Source organism: Podarcis melisellensis (genome assembly GCF_964234715.1).
Source record: "Podarcis melisellensis genome assembly, chromosome: 2".
Taxonomy (NCBI): Eukaryota; Metazoa; Chordata; class Lepidosauria; order Squamata; family Lacertidae; genus Podarcis; species Podarcis melisellensis.
The window spans coordinates 8549807-8572283 of NC_138529.1; the positions used below are offsets into that span (position 1 = coordinate 8549807).

The window sequence follows — 22477 nt, forward strand, 5'->3', positions numbered from 1 at the left end:
TCAATCAAAAGCCCATTTCTACAAAGCTACTTTCCTGGAAGGAAAAAATTAAGAAAGCTCCATTAAGTCTTCCACTGGCTGTTCCATTAACACATTACTTTGGTTATCAGGCAAAAGAGCAACTGCCTCTGAAAACGAATGCTACATCCCCTCTCTTTAAGATCCTTTTTAAACATTTCATTTACCTGAAGATAGTGCAACCAATCAAACACATAGTCTTTAACTCTTTCATATGGGGATATATAGAAAAAGAATCAAAATTTCAAACAGAGATAATAAATAATGATTTTAAGATAATGTCAAAAATGTATAAAATTTTATTGGAATGGCAAACGAAGGATGAGGAGATTAAGTCGGTTATGATACATTGGGCCAGAGACTTTGGTTATAACATACAACTGGCTGACTGGGAAAAAGTATGGAATGAAAATATGAAATTTACTGCATGTTCGGCGATAAAGGAAAACATTATGAAAATGGTATATAGATGGTACATTACACCAGTTAAGTTAGCAAAAATGTACAAAACATGTAACAAGTGCTGGAAATGTAAAGAAAAAGAAGGATCATTCTTTCATATGTGGTGGGAATGTAAGAAGGTTAAGGGTTTCTGGGAAATGATATATAATGAGTTGAAAAGGATGTTTAAATATATATTTGTAAAGAAACCAGAAGCCTTTTTGTTAGGAATAGCAGGAAGAGAGATTAATAGAAGGGACTACAAACTCTTTCAATATGCAGTAACAGCGGCAAGAATATTAATGGCCCAAAAATGGAAACAAGAGGAACTACTGACACTTGAAGAGTGGAGAATGAAACTTATGGACTACGCAGAACTGGACAAAATGACTGGGAAAATTAGATACCAAAAGGATCACAAATTCATCGAGGACTGGGGAAAGTTTACGGATTATCTGAAAAACATATGTGATGTACAGACAACGTTAGTCGGTTTTAAAGAGGCTTTGTGACTGTTAAAAATGTATTGTAAAAAAAACAACAGAGACGATAAGTTAGTATTAACTGGCAAAATAAGACATGGAAAATGCATAATGAATAGAAAATATGGATGATTGGTGGAGGAGCTGGTGGAAGTACAAAAAACTGGAAAATTGAGAACAGGATTGTGTTGATTAATTTGTAAAAGAAAATTTAATAAAAATTTATTTCAAAAAAAAAAGAAAGAAAACGAATGCTACAAAAATGTATCAAGCAACTTTCTGTTTTCCAGTAAGCTTGAAGTTCACAGAGTTCCAAAAGATGAACATTTTAACAGCTCAGGGCGGTTTCTCCATCACTCACAAGTGTATGTACTTTCCTGCAGAAGATGACTAGAGTCTGTTACATCAAACAAAGATAGCATTTCCCATAGCAAACCGGGGCTTTGGCACTAATATCTTAATCAGCTCCTTAATGGGCAAGTCTCACAAGGCTGCCAATGGGGTGAGGTCAGGTTTGATGGTGTTTTTTTAAAAAAATAAAAAGTCATTGTCATGAAAGCTAGCAAAACATTTGCATTTTTTAAAATCATTTTTAGCACAGTTTAGTAGAAATACGTAGCATGCAACACACACACATTTTTGCTGGAAAGCACACTCCACTTGTAACAACCATGACAAAATCATGAACAGCCATAACAATTTTCTCAGACTCCGAGGAAATCTTGAGGTTGCAAGCCAACCTGACCAAGTCTAATCAGGGCCATGTAAAATATGTGCATTTAATGTGTCTAAAATGCTATGTGGAGGTTTGCATTTGCAGGATATCTGTTTTACAGAGAACTGTAACAAGTGCAAAAAGGTGCACTAATGTTTCAATGTTATGTTAATCGATTACTTATCCCTGGGAGTCTGGATCTCTCTTGGAAGCTAAAAGCATATTGAATAAGTAGCTTGCTTTTCTGAATCTCTCTCTGTAACCAGAGAGAGAATACCGTATTTTTCCATCTATAAGACACCTCCATGTATAAGTTCCCCCTGTTTTTCAGATTTTAAGAAAATGAGGGGAGACGGCCCAAAGTGGTTGAGCTTCTCCCCCCCACGCAGCTGCGGGCAGGAAAAACTCCCTAGATTGTTTCCCGCACGCAGCGACATCGGAGGGAAGTTGCGCTCCTGCCAACTGGCCGACAGGCAGGTTTGCCACTTCTCCCCCCTCCCCCCATGCCACTATCCATGTATTGTATGACCCCATGATTTTTGAGTCAAAAAACCTCATATAATGCAAGGAAAAATATGGTAGTTATTGGACTATACATTGGTACCTCACGTTAAGTACTTAATTCGTTCTGGAGGTCCGTACTTAACCTGAAACTGTTCTTAACCTGAAGTACCACTTTAGCTAATGGGGCCTCCCACTGCTGCCTCGCCGCCGGAGCACGATTTCTGTTCTCATCCTGAAGCAAAGTTCTTAACCTGAAGCACTATTTCTGGGTTAGCGGAGTCTGTAACCTGAAGCGTATGTAACCTGAGGTACCACTGTACTAACAAGTAAGAACTGAAAGAAAACCGGACTGCATTGCTAGTTGTTTAAGAGCAATGCGTTGATTGATATTTGAAACGATGCTTTGTAACAAGTTTATAGACTGTTTGCAGTAAAACTTTGGAACTCCTTGTGGCGGAGAGTTTATACGCGGCACAAGGTAAAGATCAGGAAATTACACTCAGGTAACTCTTAACTGGCCACACATATGGACTAGGGCTAAGTCAAAATCCCCCCTCCCATGAATTTACCATTCCTGTTCGGGGGTGTTTTGGCAAATTTTGGGGTGGGGAGCCAAATAGTTGCAATAGTTTCAGGTGAGTGGGACACTTACCATGATGGCAACCGGTTCTTTCTTTCTCTCTATACCCCACTCCCTCCCTCTCCAATCTCTGCTCTCTCTGCCACCATTGGTGCACCTTGCATTTTTTTTACACAGTAAAAAACAAAACAAAACAGAAAGTCTCCAGTTGACATGGCAATAACCCCCCTCCCCCAGAAACCATTCATACAATTTCATCACCCCACCCCAAAAATTATGCCCCCATTTCTGGAAGCCAAAATGGGGTGGGTTTAGCCCTTCTCTAATATGAATATAAAAGGGACACGGGTGGCGCTGTGGGTTAAACTACAGAGCCTAGGACTTGCCAATCAGAAAGTCGCGGTTCGAATCCCCGCGACGGGGTGAGCTCCCGTTGCTCAGTCCCATCTCCTGCCAACCTAGCAGTTCAAAAGCACGTCAAAGTGCAAGCAGATAAATAGGTACCACACTGGCGGGAAGGTAAACGGCGTTTCTGTGAGCTGCTCTGGTTTGCCAGAAGCGGCTTAGTCAGGCTGGCCACATGACCCAGAAGCTGTACACCGGCTCCCTCGGCCAATAAAGCGAGATGAGCGCCGCAACCCCAGTGTCGGTCACGACTGGACCTAATGGTCAGGGGTCCCTTTACCTAATATGAATATATGAAGCTGCCTTTTACCCTTGGCCCATATACGGCCCAGAACTGCCTGCTTGACTGCTGACAGCCCTCCAGGGTCTCTGGCAAAAAAATCCTTCTAATCTCCACCCCACTACTAAGAAAAGGTGTCGGGCAGTGAAATTGGGGTCTGCTGTATGCAAAGCAGGAGGATGCCATTTGGATTTTCTGCCCCAGGCTCCACTCCACCTTAAGCTGACTCTCTTCCTTTCCTTTTTAATCATCCTTAACTGGCACCTGCAATTTCTTCGATGGTGCTTGCATTCATATCCAGAAGGACAATCCCATTGATGATGCAGCTCCTCAGTTCAAAGATACTGTGCAATGAGAGGGTTGCAACGTAGGGTTTACTCCAACGCTCTCCTCCATCTTCCACATCTTCTTCAAACTTCACCCACCTGCAAGTGATGGACACCAACACAATCCAAATCAATAGGAACAGTTTTCTTGGAAAAAAACCAAAAAACCTTGACCCTGGTGCTGAGTACCAATGTGCAAATTTATTTTATTACATTTATATCCTTTCCCAGAACCCAAGGTGGAGGCAGTCTCTTACCCAATCACTAGACCTGCTTAGCTTCAGCAAGGTGGTGGCCTCAAGGGCCTTTTTATTTTTATTTTAAGTATTTCTACACCACCTTCCACTTGTTACCCATAATCCTTTAATTTGTGATGCCAATGACTGAACAGAGGAGCTTCTGCAAGCACTGCTTGTACTCTACCTATAAATTATTGCCCCTTCCCAAAGCCAAGCATGGATGCAGGTGGCGCTGTGGGCTAAACCACAGAGCCTAGGACTTGCCGATCAGAAGGTCGGCAGTTCGGATCCCCACGATGGGATGAGCTCCTGTTGTTTGGTCCCTGCTCCTGCCCACCTAGCAGTTTGAAAGCACGTTCAAGTGCAAGTAGATAAATAGGTACCACTCAGGCAGGAAGGTAAACAGCGTTTCTGTGTGCTGCTCTGATTCGCCAGAAGTGGCTTAGTCATGCTGGCCACATGACCCAAAAGCTGTCTGCGGACAAACACCGGCTCCCTTGGCCTATAGAGCAAAATGAGTGAGCAACCCCAGAGTCGTTCGTGACTGGACCTAACGGTCAGGGGTACCTTTACCTTTACCTAAAGCTAAGTATTCTCAAAATATGAGAAGTATCTTTCAAGGAAAGTACAATCAGCTGCTATGGGAAGCTGTCAGTAGAACATAAATGAGGCAATGGTTCTCTTGTTTTCAGAGAGCACTGAGAGTCTTACATTTTGCCACTTCAGGGGGCTCCAAATAGCAGTTCCCTGCTTTGCAGTGGCTCTGAGAAACCAAGGCTTATGAAGCTGTGATCTACCCAGATTACTAGAATGAATTCTCCCAGTGTTCGCAAACAAGCTGGTGCAGAAGGAGTTACCAGTCACTTGCTTTGTTTATTTTGAAAATCAACACCTATGTAAACATCTGGAGCTACCAAGGCTGAATGTAGAAAGCACTGGCTGGTAGCAACAACATGTCTTCTGCCAGTAGATGTCACCACTGGGCAAAGCAACAGTGAATGTGTGCTTTGGTTTGTGTGAGCTTGGCAGGTACATTAGCACATGTATTTTGAATAGGTTTGGAAGTGCATTTAAGGCACTTATGAACTAGAGACGCAAAGTGGCATTTGGCAGCAGCTTAGCAGCTCTTTGCTCAGCAGAAACAAAACTGCCCAGAGACTGGATTTCCTGGAATCCAGAAGTTCCTGCTGCAAAGCCTGGAAGCCTCTCCAGTGTTGTTGGCTCAGCAGCCAATGATGAAAAGCCTCCTCAATTGGATTGATGTGATGGCACAACCATCTGATGCTGACTCGGGAAGCTTGTGTGCATGTTCAAAGCGGCCCATTAGTAGAACCTCTGGAGTCAGCAGTACCCACCAGATACCATTAGAACTGGGGCATCTGGAACTGATTCTAGAACAGCATTCAGGATGCAGTCTGTCCATTTAACTTTCTGGTCCCATAAGCAGGGGAAAGGGTTACTTGTTTCTTTAAGAAAGCTTCTGGCTTAATCCTTTGGAGCTAAATTGACCACACAAGAAGCTGCCGTACAGCTGTTGTCCTTCATTTTTACCTTGCTGTTTCCTTCCACTCTGAATCTTCATCCTCCTTCACGCAGATTTCATCCATCTCTGTGAACAAGTCATGGGGGACATGTTCCTCATCCTCCTCCATGCCAATGATAAATTGAACTCTCCGAGATGGGGAATCTAAGAAAATGGAGCGATAAGTAAATAACAAACAGGGAGATGAGCTTTGAGAGCACGATTAATTGCCCCCCCCCCTTTTGAATATCCTGCAAAAAAAAGGACAAGAGGGAGACGCCTTGCAATGTTTCTAGACATGGGACTTGTAGCTTACAGGAGCAGCACCTCAGCATAAGAACACAACATGGAAAAGAATAATATGCAGTACCACAGATAATGAAGATTTGTGCAAAGGCAGCAACTTCCTGAATTGCTAGCTACTTACTACATTTACTACCTAGTAAATACATTTACTACCTGGCCAGACGTGTACAGCAAAAAAAGTTACTCTACAGCTCTACGATTCTTTTTTTTATATATATAAATTTTTATTCATTTTTCCAACACATAATATAAAAAACAAACAGAAGACAAAACAAAAACATACACAACATTAAACATATACCGACTTCCCCATACCTCCCTTTCGCTGCATCCTTTTTCCAAAAATTTTTAGCAACCCTTTAGTCAGTTTATCTATTAATTCCCTTTCATTAAATTTCCTTAAACTTATCAGTTACAGCTGTAATTCTCTACTTCTTACCCCTTGACATCTTAACACTCCTCAATTTTACAACAGTTTTTAAGATATATTTTAAATTTCTTCCAGTCCTCTTCCACTGTCTCTTTCCCCTGGTCTCAGATTCTGCCGGTCATCTCTGCTAGTCCCATGAAGTCTGTCACCTTTGTCTGCCATTCTTCCAGAGTAGGTAGTTCTTGCGTCTTCCAATACTTTGCCAGAAGAATTCTTGCTGCTGTAGTAGCATACATGAAAAAAGTCCTATCCTTCTTTGGCACCAGTTGGCCAACCATGCCCAGGAGAAAAGCCTCAGGTTTCTTAGGAAAAGTCCACTTAAGGACCTTCTTAATTTCATTATAAATCATCTCCCAAAAGGCTTTAATCTTTGGGCAGGTCCACCAAAGGTGGTAAAAGGTACCTTCAGTCTCATTACATTTCCAGCATTTATTATTGGGCAAATGGTAAATTTTTGCAAGCTTGACTGGGGTCATGTACCACCTGTAAATCATTTTCATTATGTTCTCTTTTAAGGCATTACATGCCGTGAACTTAACACCAGTGGTCCATAACTGTTCCCAGTCAGCAAACATAATGTCATGACCGATATCCTGTGCCCATTTAATCATAGCTGATTTCACCGTTTCATCCTGTGTATTCCATTTCAACAGCAAGTTATACATTCTAGACAGATTCTTAGTATTGGGTTCTAACAGTTCTGTTTCTAACTTTGACCTCTCCTTCTGAAATCCTATTTTCCTGTCCTGCTTGAATGTCTCATTTATCTGATGGTAATGTAACCAGTCTCGAACTTTGAACTTTAGTTTCTCATAACTCTGAAGTTTAAGCTTCTCACCATCTTGTTCTAGGATTTCACAGTATTTTGGCCAATTAGAATCCATATTAAGTTTTTTCACCGCCTTAGCTTCCATTGGTGACAACCACCTGGGAGTTTTACTTTCCAACAAGTCTTTATATCGAGTCCAAACATTGTATAACGCTTTCCTGACAATATGGTTTTTGAAACTTTTGTACACCTTTACCTTGTCATACCATAAATATACCATAAATCTTGAAGATACAGACATTTTGGATTTGGAAGGGTATGATAATAACTTCGGTTGGCATGCATATCTACAGCTCTACGATTCTATTGAAGGATCTAATGGTAGCCATGTTGGGAAAGCTTCTGTCTCTGAGGTATTGGCCCATGAAGTTGCTTGCCCTACTGTCATGTTCACATCACATAGTAACCCAGCACTGCACACTCACCATTAGACCCAGGCTCTTCTTGCATTTGCCGCACCCGATCTCGCTTCCTGTGCTTCTGGCCATGTCTGTGATGTCTGTGGGTCTGTCTCACTAAAGGCATCCGCACCCCAACATACAGAGTCCTGTGCCCTGGAATCAAAGCAGAGAAGTTTAAGTTTTGTATTGGGTGTAACTGACACAAATCATATCCTGTGCAAACTTCTCCCCTTCTCATTCCAATCCCAGCCATTCTTCAGAACCAGAACAGCCCAAACAGTAACAGCATCTTGAATGGTTTTGGAGCAACTTTCCTGGAAAAACTAGGAATCAAAGCCTTTCCACATGTCCATCCTATTGACATATAAAATAGGGGTGGGGGCACTGAGTCCACTCTCTTTCCCATCATGCAATTGCATCAGCCATGTTTCTCTGCTTATCGCTCACTTCTATTAATCATGGACAGGAACAGAGAAAAGCAGATAGAGCAATGAACTGCAGGGAAGTAAGGCTCAGAAGGAAGGGTGGAAGATTCAGTGCCCATTTCCTATGCACTCCCTTTGAAGATATTCCAAAAAAGGGCCTCCAGTCTTCTACAAAAAGTGAACCTTTGAATTGCAGGCACCTTCAGGCCCTGGACAAGACAGCATCTACCCAAGTTGGCCATTCCTTGACTGGTGGGAAGTATAAGAGGGTTTCCTCTTCCAGTCCAACTTTGCTTGAGCAACAAGGTCCTCCTGAGCTGTGGTGTGTTCCTGTATGGTTACTTTTTGGTCCTGACTTCTGGCTTCCTCGTTGACCCCTAGTTTTTTCACTGACTTCTACCTTGATTTCTACTTTGCCTCTTGGCTGCCCTGTGGCTCTGGATTATTCATTGGCCCTGCTGGCTGGCTGGTCCCACAGCCACTAGTAATCCCCAGACTGTTGATCATGGCCCATTCCTGATGGGCATAGACTACAATGATTAGCCCAATGGTTTAGTTCAGAAGCATGGCCTGCTGGGACACATGGTGAATATATATAGCTCAGGCTGTTTTGGGCATTGTGGTTCATGAATGGCCCAGACGGATTTATGGAGCCAGTGAAGACCCTGGAATGTCAGTTTAATGTGTTTCTGATTACCCATCTTTTTCTGGATGCCGAGACCATGTGTTGCATTACTTCTGAGTAGTCTCTTCAAGCCCCATGTAGACCTAATTGCAGTAAGTCTAGCCTTCAAGCTACAAAAGTAAGAATGAATACTGCCAGTTCAGAATCTGAAAAAGAAGCAGCTGCAGCTTTCTAACCAATGTAAGCTATGAATTGTGGGGGGTTTTGGGGGGGGACTTTTCAATTTAGCCATTTGGAAACCTGCTAAAGGGAACCCTGACTGTTAGGTCCAGTCACAGACGACTCTGGGGTTGCGGCACTCATCTCGCTTTCCTGGCCGAGGGAGCTTCTGGGTCATGTGGCCAACATGACTAAGCCGCTTCTGGTGAACCAGAGCAGCACACGGAAACACCGTTTACCTTCCCGCCAGAGTGGTACCTATTTATCTACTTGCACTTTGACGTGCTTTCCAGCTGCTAGGTTGGCAGGAGCTAGAGCTCACCCCATCGCTGGGATTCGAACCGCCAACCTTCTGATCGGCAAGCCCAAGAGGCTCAGTGGTTTAGACCACAGCGCCACCTGCGTCCCTGCTACCAATATTTTAACATTGGCAGTGAGCTGTTGTAGGAGAAGGGTCATAGCTCATGCACAGAGCATTGGCTTTGCATGCAGAACATTCAACGTTTGATCCCTGAGGTTTTTATGAGTTTTTCACCCCATCACTTAACTTTTTCTCTTTTTTTAGGGTTCAAGGATGCAGTTCTACTCAGAAGCTCAGGCCATGGATACACGGCAATGCAGAAAACGTACTCAGCTCTCGTTCAGAGCACCCCCATCCTTCTTGTTACTGCACACCTTCCAAGAACACCTTCTGTTCAAGTTTTGGGTCTGAGTCCCAAGAAACCATGACCTTTATTTATATAAAACTGAGAGGGTGAAAAGATTTGTGACATTCTGCTGCTGTGCAATTTATTACTAATTCAAGCACACTGTGCCAGGCTGAATACAAAGAGAGAATAAAAGGAACAAGGAATAAAAAGAACAGCGGAAGGAGCGGCAGAGATTCCCCCTCCTCCACCTTTGGACTTAGAGGGGCTTCCTCTTAAGGGTGACTTCCCTTTGATATAAAAGGGAATTATTTATAGGTACTGACACCCTGCTTGCTTTGTGTGGGATTTTGACAGACGAGAAGCACACGATATTCACCCTTCGTTTCCAAATCCTGTTAGGAAGATTAGTGCCGTAAGCCACCTTAAGGGTCTGTTTGAAGCTGATGTGAAAGAGTGTGCAATCCTGTGTATATTTACTCAGGTCTAAGTCCCACTTAAGGGACGCAGGTGGCGCTGTGGGTTAAAGCCTCAGCGCCTAGGACTTGCCGATCAAAAGGTCGGCGGTTCGAATCCCTGCGGCGGGGTGCGCTCCCGCTGCTCGGTCCCAGCGCCTGCCAACCTAGCAGTTCGAAAGCACCTCCGGGTGCAAGTAGATAAATAGGGACCGCCTTCTAGCGGGAAGGTAAACGGCGTTTCTGTGTGCAGCGCTGGCCACGTGACCCGGAAGTGTCTTCGGACAGTGCTGGCCCCTGGCCTCTTAAGTGAGATGGGCGCACAACCCCAGAGTCTGTCAAGACTGGCCCGTACGGGCAGGGGTACCTTTACCTTTACCTAAGTCCCACTATTCAATGGGATTACCTTCTCCCACTGCAGTGCTGCAGCCTGAGATAAGATGAAGTTTCAGATGCAATGAATGACATGGCTAACTTAGGTCCATTAACTTCAATGGCTCTACTTAGAGCATGGCCAACAATGGATACAACCCAGAGTCCTTTAAAATCTGGTTTTCATCTCCAGCATCTTTTCTATTTCCTGTTGTGGCTCTTGCCCTTTGGAATTCCTGTTTGGAGAGTCCTTTGCCGTGTTCTTTCTTGCAGGAATACAAGACGCGGGGGGGGGGGGACTTTTGTTTCAGTCCACCCTGGGAGGATGTGTTTGAAGTGAAAAAATAATTGGTGTGTTGCATTTATGACTGAAATTCTTGTTGGCATCTTTTACTAGTTTTTATCACCTGTCACAGGTAACAGAGCATTCCCCTGCTGGAATGTTTCAAAGTTATGAAGGCCAATTTATTCTATAGATTTATTATTAATAATTTATCTACCACCTACATGCCAAAGTGGCTTCTAAGAGGTTTACCAGTATGAAATCAATACATTATGAAAATACACAATTAAACAATTCCATCAAAGTATTGAAAGTATCCATAATTTACATATAACGAGGTGAAATGTTAAAGGAAGATAGAAAGTAAGAAGGGGGTTACAGAGATGCTAAGAATTTAGTAAAGATGTTCAGAAGTCAGAAAGAGGGAGGGAAGGAGGTCGGTGCTCAGTCGAGCAATGTTTAAGGTTATTGTTGTATGTGACAAAATGTGGCTATGATAAATATTGAAAACTCAATACACCGGGCAACATTTTTTTACTTTTTGAATGTTGTCTAGATTTCTACAACTGATTTAGGGTATTTTTGCACTGCTGAATCAGGAAATGGCATCCGTTTCTCTCCATCAGGTCAGGTTTTTGTGCTGTGTTGATTTGAAAAAAAAAAATCAGATCGTGTGACAAAATCGATTACATTTTTGTGGCATTATCAGCTGATTTTTGTCAACACATATCATCCTAAATATGTCTATAAGAGAAAAAAATGTTTTTCCAACAACATATATTGATGACCTGATAGAAACATCGATTACTGTAAACTGAATGGTGGGCATTGATAAAGGTAAGTACACGTAAATTGCATGTTGCTTCACCATTTTTCAAACTTCAGGGCTTGAGCTTCCGTTTCTTGGAACTCCTGGAATGTTCAGCGACAGGGAGGTCTCTCTTCAGAGTCCAAGAGTAGTCAGCCATCATGACTGCGTCCCAGCGACCCTGATACCTGGTCTCCATCTCTTTCATGTCCTGATGGAATCTCTCCCCCTGCTCGTCACTCATTGAACCCAGGTTCTCAGGAAACCGGTCCAGATGTGAGAGCCAGTGTGGTGTAGTTGTTAAGAGCAGTAGTCTTGTAATCTGGGGAACTGGGTTCGAGTCTCCGCTCCTCCACATGCAGCTGCTGGGTGACCTTGGGCCAGTCACACTTCTTTGAAGTCTCTCAGCCCCACTTACCTCACAGAGTGTTTGTTGTGGGGGAGGAAGGGAAAGGAGAATGTTAGCCGCTTTGAGACTCCTGAAGGGGAGTGAAAGGCGGGATATCAAATCCAAACTCTATGTGAAAATAGGTAGTGCATCTTGACGCTCATGTTGCAGCCCAGGTTTCTGAAAGCAGTCAGCATGTTGTTGACAAGTTCTGTGTAGTTTCTGGCCTTACTGTTGCCAAAAAAGTTCTTCACTACTAGAACAAATGCCTTCCACGCTTCCAGTTCCACTTAATCACCCATAACTACCCAGAACTATCGGACCTGAATACTTCTTGTCATTAAAATAATCATTTCCAATCAAAACAATTATTTGACAGGGCATTTTACCCCCACCAACGTCTTCTAAAATGCTCCACACAAGCGTACATGTGAACAAAAACATAAAAAAATGACATGTGGTCATAGCTCAAAAACGTGACCTGATTGAGCAAAACCAATGTGATTTTTGGATTCAGCGCATCAGATTCGTCCTAAATCATCTGAAAAAAACGCAGGCAACAAATTTGTTGTTGACCAGTGAATAAAATAAAAATAATAAATAAAAATGCAATAAAACAAGCCAGTCAAAAAGCATAACCGCTAAAACATGTAAAACAACAACAACTAAAACAATTAGAAAACAAGTTCAACTTGCGCTCCACAAACAGAGAGGGAGAATTTTGCTTTGGAAGGAAGCTCTATCAGATCTTTGCTCATGTCGAAAATTTGCATGAAGGCTTGGAACAGTCCGTGCTAAGGAACAATTTCATTCAGAGGGATATTTGGTAGCAGAAGAAGCAGCAGGCTGTGTTTGTTGGGCAAATATTTGCTAGTCATAGTGGGAGGTACTCACACTGTCACATAACACAAGCTACTTTAAACATGCGTGTGCATCTGAGTGCCCACATAGCAGCAGCTGCTCGACCCAAAGGATGATCGTGCCAATCGCAGAGTTCCAGCATTCTCTTCACCCAGCATTTGTGAATCCTTGGCCTCAGCACCACTGCTAAAGGAATTACAGAGTTCTCTGTGGCACCACCGCCAAAAATTCTTTGGCTTCTCAGAGTCCAAGTGTCAGAGTGGCTTGCACAAAATCCAATCCCACATTTCAAGTTCCTGAAGGACATTGGTTGTCATTCTTATATGACAGTCAAGTTTCTAGTCCCTGTGGTTTTGAAAGTGCCATGGGTGTGTAATCAACAGGCAGCTGTCCAACGTAAGTCAGGAGCCAGGAAGCAGCAGCTGGACCAGGGAGTTGGAACCAGGGAAGGAGCAGGCAAGAATGACAAAAGCAGGAATTGGATCCAAGAAGCAAAGAAGAAGTTAGAGCAGATGACAAAGCCAGGAATCAGGACCAAAGGGTAAGACAAGGAACACACCAGAGTTAGGCATATCCTCTGCTCGTGCAAACTGGAAGCCCTTTTACAGTCCTTCCTGTCCAGGAGGTGCCAATGACCAGGATGCCTGAGTGAGGCCAGTTCAGGCCTGAAGGTTCTTAACTACTTAGGGCAGCAGATATTCCAGACTTACAATTCACCAGATGGAACAGCCGCATGCAAACAGAAGGTCTCAAGTTTGAGCCCAGCAGCTCCTGAGAGAATATTTTTGAATTCCACCATATTACAGGGGGCAGAGCTTGATTTGGCAGGTTTCCAGCCTCTCCTTCCTGGATTTCTGTCACATTCCACTATCCACAGACTTCAACTGCCCCTCTGCTATGGCGCATATGGAAGGTAGCATTTTGCAGGCTTCGTTCAGTGCTTTATACATTAGCATTGCTAAACCTCTCTTCCCTCATATGATGCACCTGTTGAGTTTTCCTCTCTTCCAGTGCTGGCCGTGAAAAGAGGAAAAGAAGTGTCTCTAAAGTGAGACTGTGTGTGCATACATTGTCGGAACCAGAATCTGAGGTGAAACAGGAATGCGCTGCCCCACACTGCCACCCTGAAGATTCCCTTACCAGGTTCCAGTGTGATCTCAGGAGACTTCTATACAAGATCTCACAAAATCTTGCTGGAAGCTACTGCTGCTGCCTCCACTTCTCTGCCAGCAGCAAAGGGGCCATCATCACCTCTTTGGGTTTTGCTGCCCGAGGCAGCTTTCTCAGCCTGCATCATGGGTGGACTGGCCCTGGTCAGACCAATAGCTCTAGGGATGGCACCATCGTGGGTGCAATGGCACCATCTTGAAACAGCCATGCTCAGGCTCCAGCATACAATGAACTGAACTTCTCATATGCCTTCTCAGACACCCTTGAGGGCTTTGTTGTGTAAGGGTTGAATATTTTCAACATTTCCCAAAAATTCACAACCTATAGTGCTGTGTTATTCTAAGAGGCAAGCACAAAAAGCTTCAGGTCAAACAGGCAGTGTGAAAAGGAACAGGAGAGGATATTCTCACTTTCTGGTGCAAAGTCTGAGAGATGGTTCAGATTGGCTGGGTTGGGGGGGGGAGCCTGGGCAATGAAGAAGAAGAAGAAGAAGAAGAGGAGGAGGAGGAGGAGGAGGAGGAGGAGGAGGAATTTGGATTTGATATCCCGCTTTATCACTACCCGAAGGAGTCTCAAAGCGGCTAACATTCTCCTTTCCCTTCCTCCCCCACAACAAACACTCTGTGAGGTGAGTGGGGCTGAGAGACTTCAGAGAAGTGTGACTTGGCCCAAGATCACCCAGCAGCTGCATGTGGAGGAGCAGAGACGTGAACCCGGTTCCCCAGATTATGAGTCTACCGCTCTTAACAACTACACCACACTGGCTCTCAATGCTAGCCACAATAAACTTTATTCAACCACACTGTTTATGGTAATGTCAAACAATGTTGCCCTGTGTTCTGTATGTTTTAATAAATCATTGCTGAGTGTGAAGACGTCTTGGTGGGGCCTGAGGATTCCCATATATAAAACATAGGATGCTACCATGAGAGGAAGCATGTTGAGGCAGCCTCATGATTTGATACACCAAAGTATAGGAAATAAAGAAAGTGTGTGTGTTTTTGTTTTCATTTTAAAGCAGGTCTTTTTGTTCCCATGAGATGAAATGTAGCTCAAAATATGCCATCTACTCTGCAAGGACAAAATGCATCTCTTGCAAGAACACACACACACCCCTGTAACATGGAAAAAGAAAAGGGATCAATACAGGCAGAAGACAGCATCTGATATGGATTGGAGGGAAATATATGTAATAGATAAAACTAAGCATGGCTGAATAGTTCAGATCTGGTCACTCCCATTTTTCTGATTCCATATTAGTTTGCAATTAAAAAAAAGTTCACGCGAAAATTCATCAGCATTTTACTACTAATTTCTCACAAACATTTTTGTATACAATTTTCCCAAGTATTTTGTAAAGCAGTTTCCCATAATATAACACATTTTTCTATATCATTTTCACCAGTATATTTTTTTTTCTACATTTGGGGACAGTATATGTATTTTTGTAGACATTACTTGGCCAGAAAATCACATTGCAAAATCTGGAGAAGGGGGAATTTCAAAGGAGGGTTGTGTTTCAGTATTCTTATTGATTTGGAAAGTTTAGGTTTAGTAGGTTTGCCTTTAAATGAGAACTGAATCAATTTTGTCCCCCATCCCTATCTTCTACACACTTTTAAAACCACCGTACTTGTATAACTCCTGTACATGTACCACCACATATAACTCGTTTAAAAATAAATAAATCAAGATATATTGAATTTTCACACTTGAAATAAAGCAGAATGGAAGCAGTCATGCAAAATAATCAAGTTTCCCAAATCCTGCATGCAGAATTTGCATTTTCTTGCTAAAGAAATTGGATTTTCACCAGAGTCTTGTTTTATGAGACGCAGTATAAGCAGTGTTGGTTCTGTGGTATACAAAATACTGTATCTGGAACCTTCTCAGATAGAAAGCACATTTACTTCACTTTCCAAATAGTTAATGATGATTAATGGCCTGCCAGAGAAATGGGGGAGAAGGGAGGGGCAGGAAGGAACAGCCTTACCTTCCAGCTCTTCGGGTTCATAACGAATGTTGACAACATTTCTGGTACCTCCCAGATCCACAACAGCCTCATCCTCCGGTCTCTGGTAAAGAAAAAATGAGGGTGCGTCACACATATTATTAACACACAAATCTATGCATCTACCCCATGAACCAGATTAAAGAACAGTGAAGGTCAATGCTGATTCCTGTTCAAGAATACTGTAAATTTCTGACACATACAAATATTCTTTCCCCTCTGTTGAACAGTCACATGTAAACACTGGCCTACCCAAATATAGCCTGATGTTTGTACATACACAATCACATACAGTTCCTCTCACACACATTTTGGGATACCTTTGGAAATATCTGCAATATAAACAGCATTACAGTGGTGCCTCGCAAGACGAAAATAATCCGTTCCGCGAGTCTCTTCGTCTAGCGGTTTTTTCGTCTTGCGAAGCAACCCTATTAGCGGCTTAGCGGATTAGCACTATTAGCGGCTTAGCTGCTTAGCAGCTATTAAAGGCTTAGCGGCTAAAAGGCTATTAGCGGCTTAGCGGCTTAGAAAAAGGGGGGGAGCGAAAAAAATCGCAAGACTCGAAGCAAGCCCATAGGGAAATTCGTCTTGCGAAGCGCATCAAAAAACGGAAAACCTTTTCGTCTAGCGGGTTTTTCGTCTTGCGAGGCATTCGTCTTGCGGGGCACCACTGTATATGAGCTATTCTACGGCTTCGTGGCAATGTTTGCTATAGGAATATGGATGCAAGCAGCCAATACATTGTCTTACCCCTATTCAATAAAATTGTGCAGTCATTTAAGATTGGTATAACGAGTGCTGAGATCAGAAAATGTCACTAAAGCACTGTGTTAGGGAGTGCTATTCCTTTATGCATTTCCTAGAGGGAAGAGGTTGCAGGTTGTCTAAGGACCAGTCAATTACTTTGCCCTTCTTCTCAAATTTTCATCAATACTTCTCCTGCCAGTGCTGACCCAAAACATTGTGTGGCCTCACAGGGCCCCCACCCCACCCCCTAGGCTAAGATCAGTGGTGTAGCATCAGTTGTCAGTGCCTGGGGCAGGTGCACATGTGCCAGGCAGGCAGCAGATAGACTGGGAGGGGGTGCCAGCCCAGCCCTCGCCACCACCACTGGAGGGACCTCACTCCCACCACAGCAAAGCATGGCCACGCTAAGCTGTCTGCCTGCCTGTGCAGGGAACAACCTGGCTGACCAACACGGCCCTTGGCAGGTGGAGAGGAGTATCAGGCCAGGCTGTGCTGGGGGCACCTGCATGGGGGCATCTGGTTCAAACCCACTCAAAAAAATGTGTGCCTGGGGCCACAGCCCTCTGGCACCCTCCACACAATGCCCCTGGCTATGGTCATGTATTGCTGCACCAAAGACCACTTTTTGTCTTCATCAATTTCCCCCCATTCACATACTTCATGATGTCTGAAGCCAATCCCTTCCTTCTGCTGCCTAGCAAAGTCAGCCTTTCATCCTGCCCCAATTCAAAAGTAGGAGAAGAGGCAGAGATGTGTGACATTATAGAAGCTTACTTGCCCTTTGTGCCAAGGGGACTCACAATCCAAATTTAGATGTGGGGGATGGGAAACATCCAAGTTAAAATTCAGATCATGCATCAACACTCATTTTTCAAGTCCTAGAGAAAATTAAGACTATTAAAGCTTAGCAGTACGGAGAAGCAACAATCTTGTTTAGTCCTTCTCTGTTTCCTGACATAGAAGCTTGGCTGGGGAAAAGGGATTATTTCTCTTTTATCAAAGTGCATTTCAGACTTGTCGCACTTACTATATAGCCTGATAAAGCTCTTCCTCACAGGACACAGTGATGCCATACATCATTTTAATAATTAGATAGATAGAGGAGAAAGGACACTTTGCTAATAGCAAGCTCCAGTGCCACTCTTTTATTTATTTTTCTTCCCTCAACCTAGAAAGATAAATAATGCATAGCTCTGCTGAAGGCAGAATTTCCCATAGGGAAAAGCGAAAGCATTCTTTCCACCCGTAATGAGCAACAGGAGGAACCAACTGTAGGGGCCAGAAGGGGCTTCTGCCCCCTCAATATTTGTGAGCAGGGGGCTGAGCCACCCCAATACTGAGGGTCCCAAAACAGATCAACCTCTCTGCAAACCTGCCCTCCATGCTTCCCATTCCCCGGCCAACGGGCGAGTACTCTTGTACTGGGCAGGGATGGAGGGCAGTGGTTGATATTTACTCAATGTGCTCTCCAACCCTTCACCGGCAGAGTGCAATGGGGATCTCTGTAGGGGGCTCCTGGTTGATGCATCCCCCCCATTGCGCACCCGGGGCAACAGCCCCCATGGAACCCTCCACCCGGTGCATGACATTGTGCATATAACATCGCACAGCGCTGAGTCCCTCAATGTGGAAGGCAAGCTGGCAGCCCTGAGCAGCAGCAAAACTACAAGATCCAAAAATTCATGAAGAGACAGGATCTGCCCAAACTGGAGTTCAAACTGGGGGTGTTGTATTCTCAGTTGCTCTTAGGTTTTCCTCCCCATTGTATCTTCATTTTATTTTCAGTTCCTGCAAGAATACTGCACATTGGAAGCTAGAACAACAGAAAAGGGAGATGAACAAGAACCTCTCACTTTTCCCGCCTAGTTTTCCACCAGCAGAGAATCTTTTACATAGAGGATCTCTTAAAATAAATAAATCAGCGCCTCCAGTTGCAGTCTGAAATGACAGTGCACTCTAACACCACCACCACCATCACCTCCTTCTCATAGAACTCATTCTGCTGCCTCCTGTGTAGATCCAGACTCGTGCCTGCTCTGCACATGCCGCAGAATGCACTGCGAGCACTAGGATTATTTATTATATTTATTCGTTGTTTTCCCCAAGATAAATGAAACTCGAAGCAACTTGCAAATATGAACATCAAAAACAAGGATATGGTAAAGGGACCGCTGACCGTTAGGTCCAGTCGTGGCCAACTCTGGGGTTGCAGCGCTCATCTCACTTTATTGGCCGAGAGAGACGGCGTACAGCTTCCGGGTCATGTGGCCAGCAGGACTAAGCCGCTTCTGGCGAACCAGAGCAGCGCACGGAAATGCCGTTTATCTTCCCGCCGGAGCGGTACCTATTTATCTACTTGCACTTTGATGTGCTTTCGAACTGCTAGGTTGGCAGGAGCAGGGACCGAGCAATGGGAGTTCACCCCGTCGTGGTTCTAGGCTCTGTGGTTTAACCCACAGCGCCACCCACGTCCCTTAAAACAAGGATAAAACAACTTAAAATGACACACAAACACACACACATAATAATGTTTTTGCCTGATTTCTAAAAGCACATAGTAATAGTGTCTGGTGTGCCTCCCTGGAGCACGTATTCCATAAACAGGGAGCCACCACTGAGAAGGCCTGTTCTCAAGTTGCCCCCCTCTGCATCTCCTTTGGAAGGGGCACACACAAAAAGGGCCTCAGATGAAGCATGTGAATTGTACTACCATGTTCTAAATGCATATACCTGGAGATTTTATCACTGGGTTAGAATGCCAACTTCAAGGAAGTCCCAGAATGGCCAATACCCCACTGTTGTGCTAGGGCTGAGGCTGATTTGTTTATATTTTAGTACAGAATTGTGACCATATACAGCAGTATAGAAGAATGACAGTAACAAATTCTGAGGTCCTTCAGAGAGACATAACCTCTTTCCCTGGCAACCTAGAAAGTCACAGAGTAAGCCATTTTAATTGGGCTTTGGGTTGTCCCTGTTTCAGTGCTTTTTTCTAAAAAAAAAATGGTTAGGGGTACTCTCATTTTCCTACTCATATTGAAATACTGCCCTTCAATGAGGCCAAACTTGGATTCACAAAATGTTTAGGGGTATGCATACCCCTGTGTACCTCCAGAAAAAAGCACTGTCTAGGGTTAAACCACTCTAAAACAGTAAAAGGCACAGGGCAGGGGCTATTAAAAAAGAAAAAGCTGGCAACTCTAATTCAGTTATATCACTAGATCCAGGTATTGGCTTTATTTGACATTAACCTTTATTTTAATGTTGTTGCTCTGATGGACCTTTGGAGCCTGGTTTCCTGTAAGGTGATTAAGTAAGTGCTTTGACTATGGTAACATTAACACCATCTACTCGTAGTGTGAAGTTAACACTATAATTACACCATAATTGATTTAGGCTGCAATCCTATACCCACTTACCTGGGAGTAAGGCTCACATGAATTACATAGTTCTCACGTCTGAAAAGAAGGCTATAGCCTTAGCACTGTTAACCAATGCTCTAAGTAATTATGATCAGCCTAGGGCTTGCTGATCAGAAGGTCGGCAGTTCGAATCCCCATGACGGGGTGAGCTCCTGTTACTCAGTCCCAGCTCCTGCCAATCTAGCAGTTTGAAAGCACGTCAAAGTGCAAGTAGATAAATAGGTACCGCTCCACCGGGAAGGTAAACAGTGTTTCCATGCACTGCTCTGGTTTGCCAGAAGCGGCTTAGTCATGCTGGCCACATGATCCGGAAAAACCATCTGTGGGCAAACGCTGGCTCCATCGGCCTATAGAGCAAGATAAGCTCCGCAACCCCAGAGTCGTCCATGACTGGACCTAATGGTCAGGGGTCCCTTCACCTTTACCTTTAAGGGTTTTAACCATTTGCAGGGCTTCCAGTGGGGACTCATCCATCCTCATAAAAGCGCTTTACCTGCAAGTTCCTGAATGATGTCATGGTTATCTTCTGAAGCCGTGCAAGGTCAGAAAGAAAGAAGAATCAATCTTCTTCTACAATTATGTTCAAGAATCCAGGTCCTGGGCTAAGTTCTCTTCTGGTGCAAGTCTGGGTAGCCAAAGGGAGGCTCGAGTCCATTCCATACACCCATTTAGCTGACTAGGTATTGACCCCCAACAGAAGCCACTTGCTACTTCTTAAAGCATCTCTTTTAGACAATCTTTTTGAATGGGCAGGTGGGGAGGGGAGGGGGAAAGGTTGAACCATTGAAGATGCTGCTTCAGCTGGGTTTCCTCGCTAACTCTGTTCCCAGAGCCACCTGACTTTCATTACTATGACAGCATGGAACACGGCAGCATGAATATTCCAAATGGTACCCATCCTTCTGTCTCATCAAATCCATTCTTAAGGAGCTTTCTTGGAAAGTAAGGGGAGTGGGAGGGAAGGATGTAAACCTTGAGGTCCTGTTCTCACAACTTCCTTGACACTGGAAGTCAGTACAAAATGCACCGGGCTTCATCAGATTGCCCATCTGGTAAGAAGGCAGCAATCTTCTGTTTATAGGCTAGCCATGTGAAAAAGAAGAGGGCAGGGCTACTGAGTCTTTCAAAAGTTGTGTAGAGGAGGGGATTGGGGGCCACGGGGGGGCCTATAAATATTTATCTTGGGTTGGGGTCCATCCCAGTTCCCTGGAGGGAGAGAACTAAGTTATTCCCATCACATTTCAAGGTGTATTTTAAGGGGAAAGCCTTTAAAATCCACCCAAAGCACTTTAGAAAATAGTATTTATGAGGGTGTTCATCCCTCCCTTCCAAAAAAACCCCAAACTTTTATAACTTCTAAAACAGGGCATCCAGCCACCTACAGCCTGAGCAGCTAATACACAGTACTCCCTGCACACCACATGCATAGTTAAGTCCTCTTAGGAGGGAGGAGACTTAATGGCAAGATGCATTAGCTGCTGAAACTATGGGTGGCTAGATGCCCTGTTTATGTTTAATAGGGGAGTTGGAGTGGGGGTACAGAGGTGGTCACTGTAGGAACCTCTGGCCCTACAGATGTTGCTGAACTGCGCCCAGCAGCACCCAGGGAAAAAATGTGGGCCATTACCAGGGCCAGATACAAGAAAATAGGGTGTCTATCACAGGGAAAGGGGAGCCATTCATGCATATGTACATTATCTGCGCATTCTAACACAGGCTGCAGTCCTAAGCACACTTACCTGCGTATAAGCTCCCTTGAACACAGTAGGACGAACTTCTGAATAAACATGCATAAGGTTGCACTGTTGGGTTTTTTAGGGTATATTTCCCTCCTTCTGAAACTCATGAGTGAGCTCTGTGTTGAAAATTCTCTTTCCTACAGCAGACAAGCCTTCACGACGACTATGCCTGTTAACAGGCAAGCTCTGCTTGAAATGTTATCGTTGACGTAATAGGGCATCCAAAATGAAAAACGACACCAATCAGTTAAAATTAGATGGTGACCATGGCCTTCAGCCCTGTGCCCCATATTACTGTTTAACAATGGGGAAAACACAAAAGTAAACATCTGGAGAAAACAGAATACGCAGCCCAAGGAAAATGCAAAATCTGTTTCCTTCTGGGCACACTTTTGAGCTGATCTACATGGTGGAGTTATTAATCTACATGTTAAGTTGGGAAGAGCATAGAGAACTGGCTGCTGTGACTGCATCACTTTAGACTGCAGGTGGAGAATTGCTTGTTTGAATGGTCCCTAATGTAAGTAGCCTTCCAGAATAAAACAAACTAGTAGCTTGGGGAGAAGCTAGGCTTTTTAAGTGACAGTGAAATTCTCAAAACTTACAGCAATTGCCAGATTCTACGTCAGTGGAAGTGCTGGAATTTCATTCCATGCTCTACATACAGAACAGCTGAAGTCAAGTCCATTTCTCAATCCCCACATCTATAAATATCTTCCTAACAACAGAGGGTTTTAAAGTCATTGTTGGGTCTTTTATTAGTAGCAGTGAAGTGTACACACTGTGGTCAACAGTTGTCTAACAGAACATTGATTGACAGTTGG

General features: G+C 43.9%; 1 protein-coding gene across 3 annotated transcripts in view; it reads right to left on the bottom strand.

Annotated features, from left to right (window-relative positions):
- The window catches only part of SLC4A8 (solute carrier family 4 member 8), a 65607-nt gene extending 43795 nt beyond the window's left edge, over positions 1-21812 (bottom strand). For 2 of the 3 annotated variants that reach the window (XR_014165104.1, XM_081898536.1), the window contains exons 1-5: positions 21654-21812; positions 15725-15806; positions 7503-7631; positions 5542-5677; positions 3690-3850 (exon numbers count right to left, since the gene is read on the bottom strand). Coding sequence is in view for 2 of the 3 variants with exons in the window: in XM_081898536.1 (XP_081754662.1) it covers positions 3690-3850; positions 5542-5677; positions 7503-7631; positions 15725-15806; positions 21654-21707 (562 nt within the window). In the remaining variant the exon portion in view is untranslated. Of the gene's footprint in view, positions 1-3689; positions 3851-5541; positions 5678-7502; positions 7632-15724; positions 15807-20407; positions 20761-21653 lie in introns of those variants that run through there. The other variant, XM_081898537.1, reaches the window with a different exon arrangement.
- Between the last annotated feature and the right edge of the window lie 665 nt (positions 21813-22477).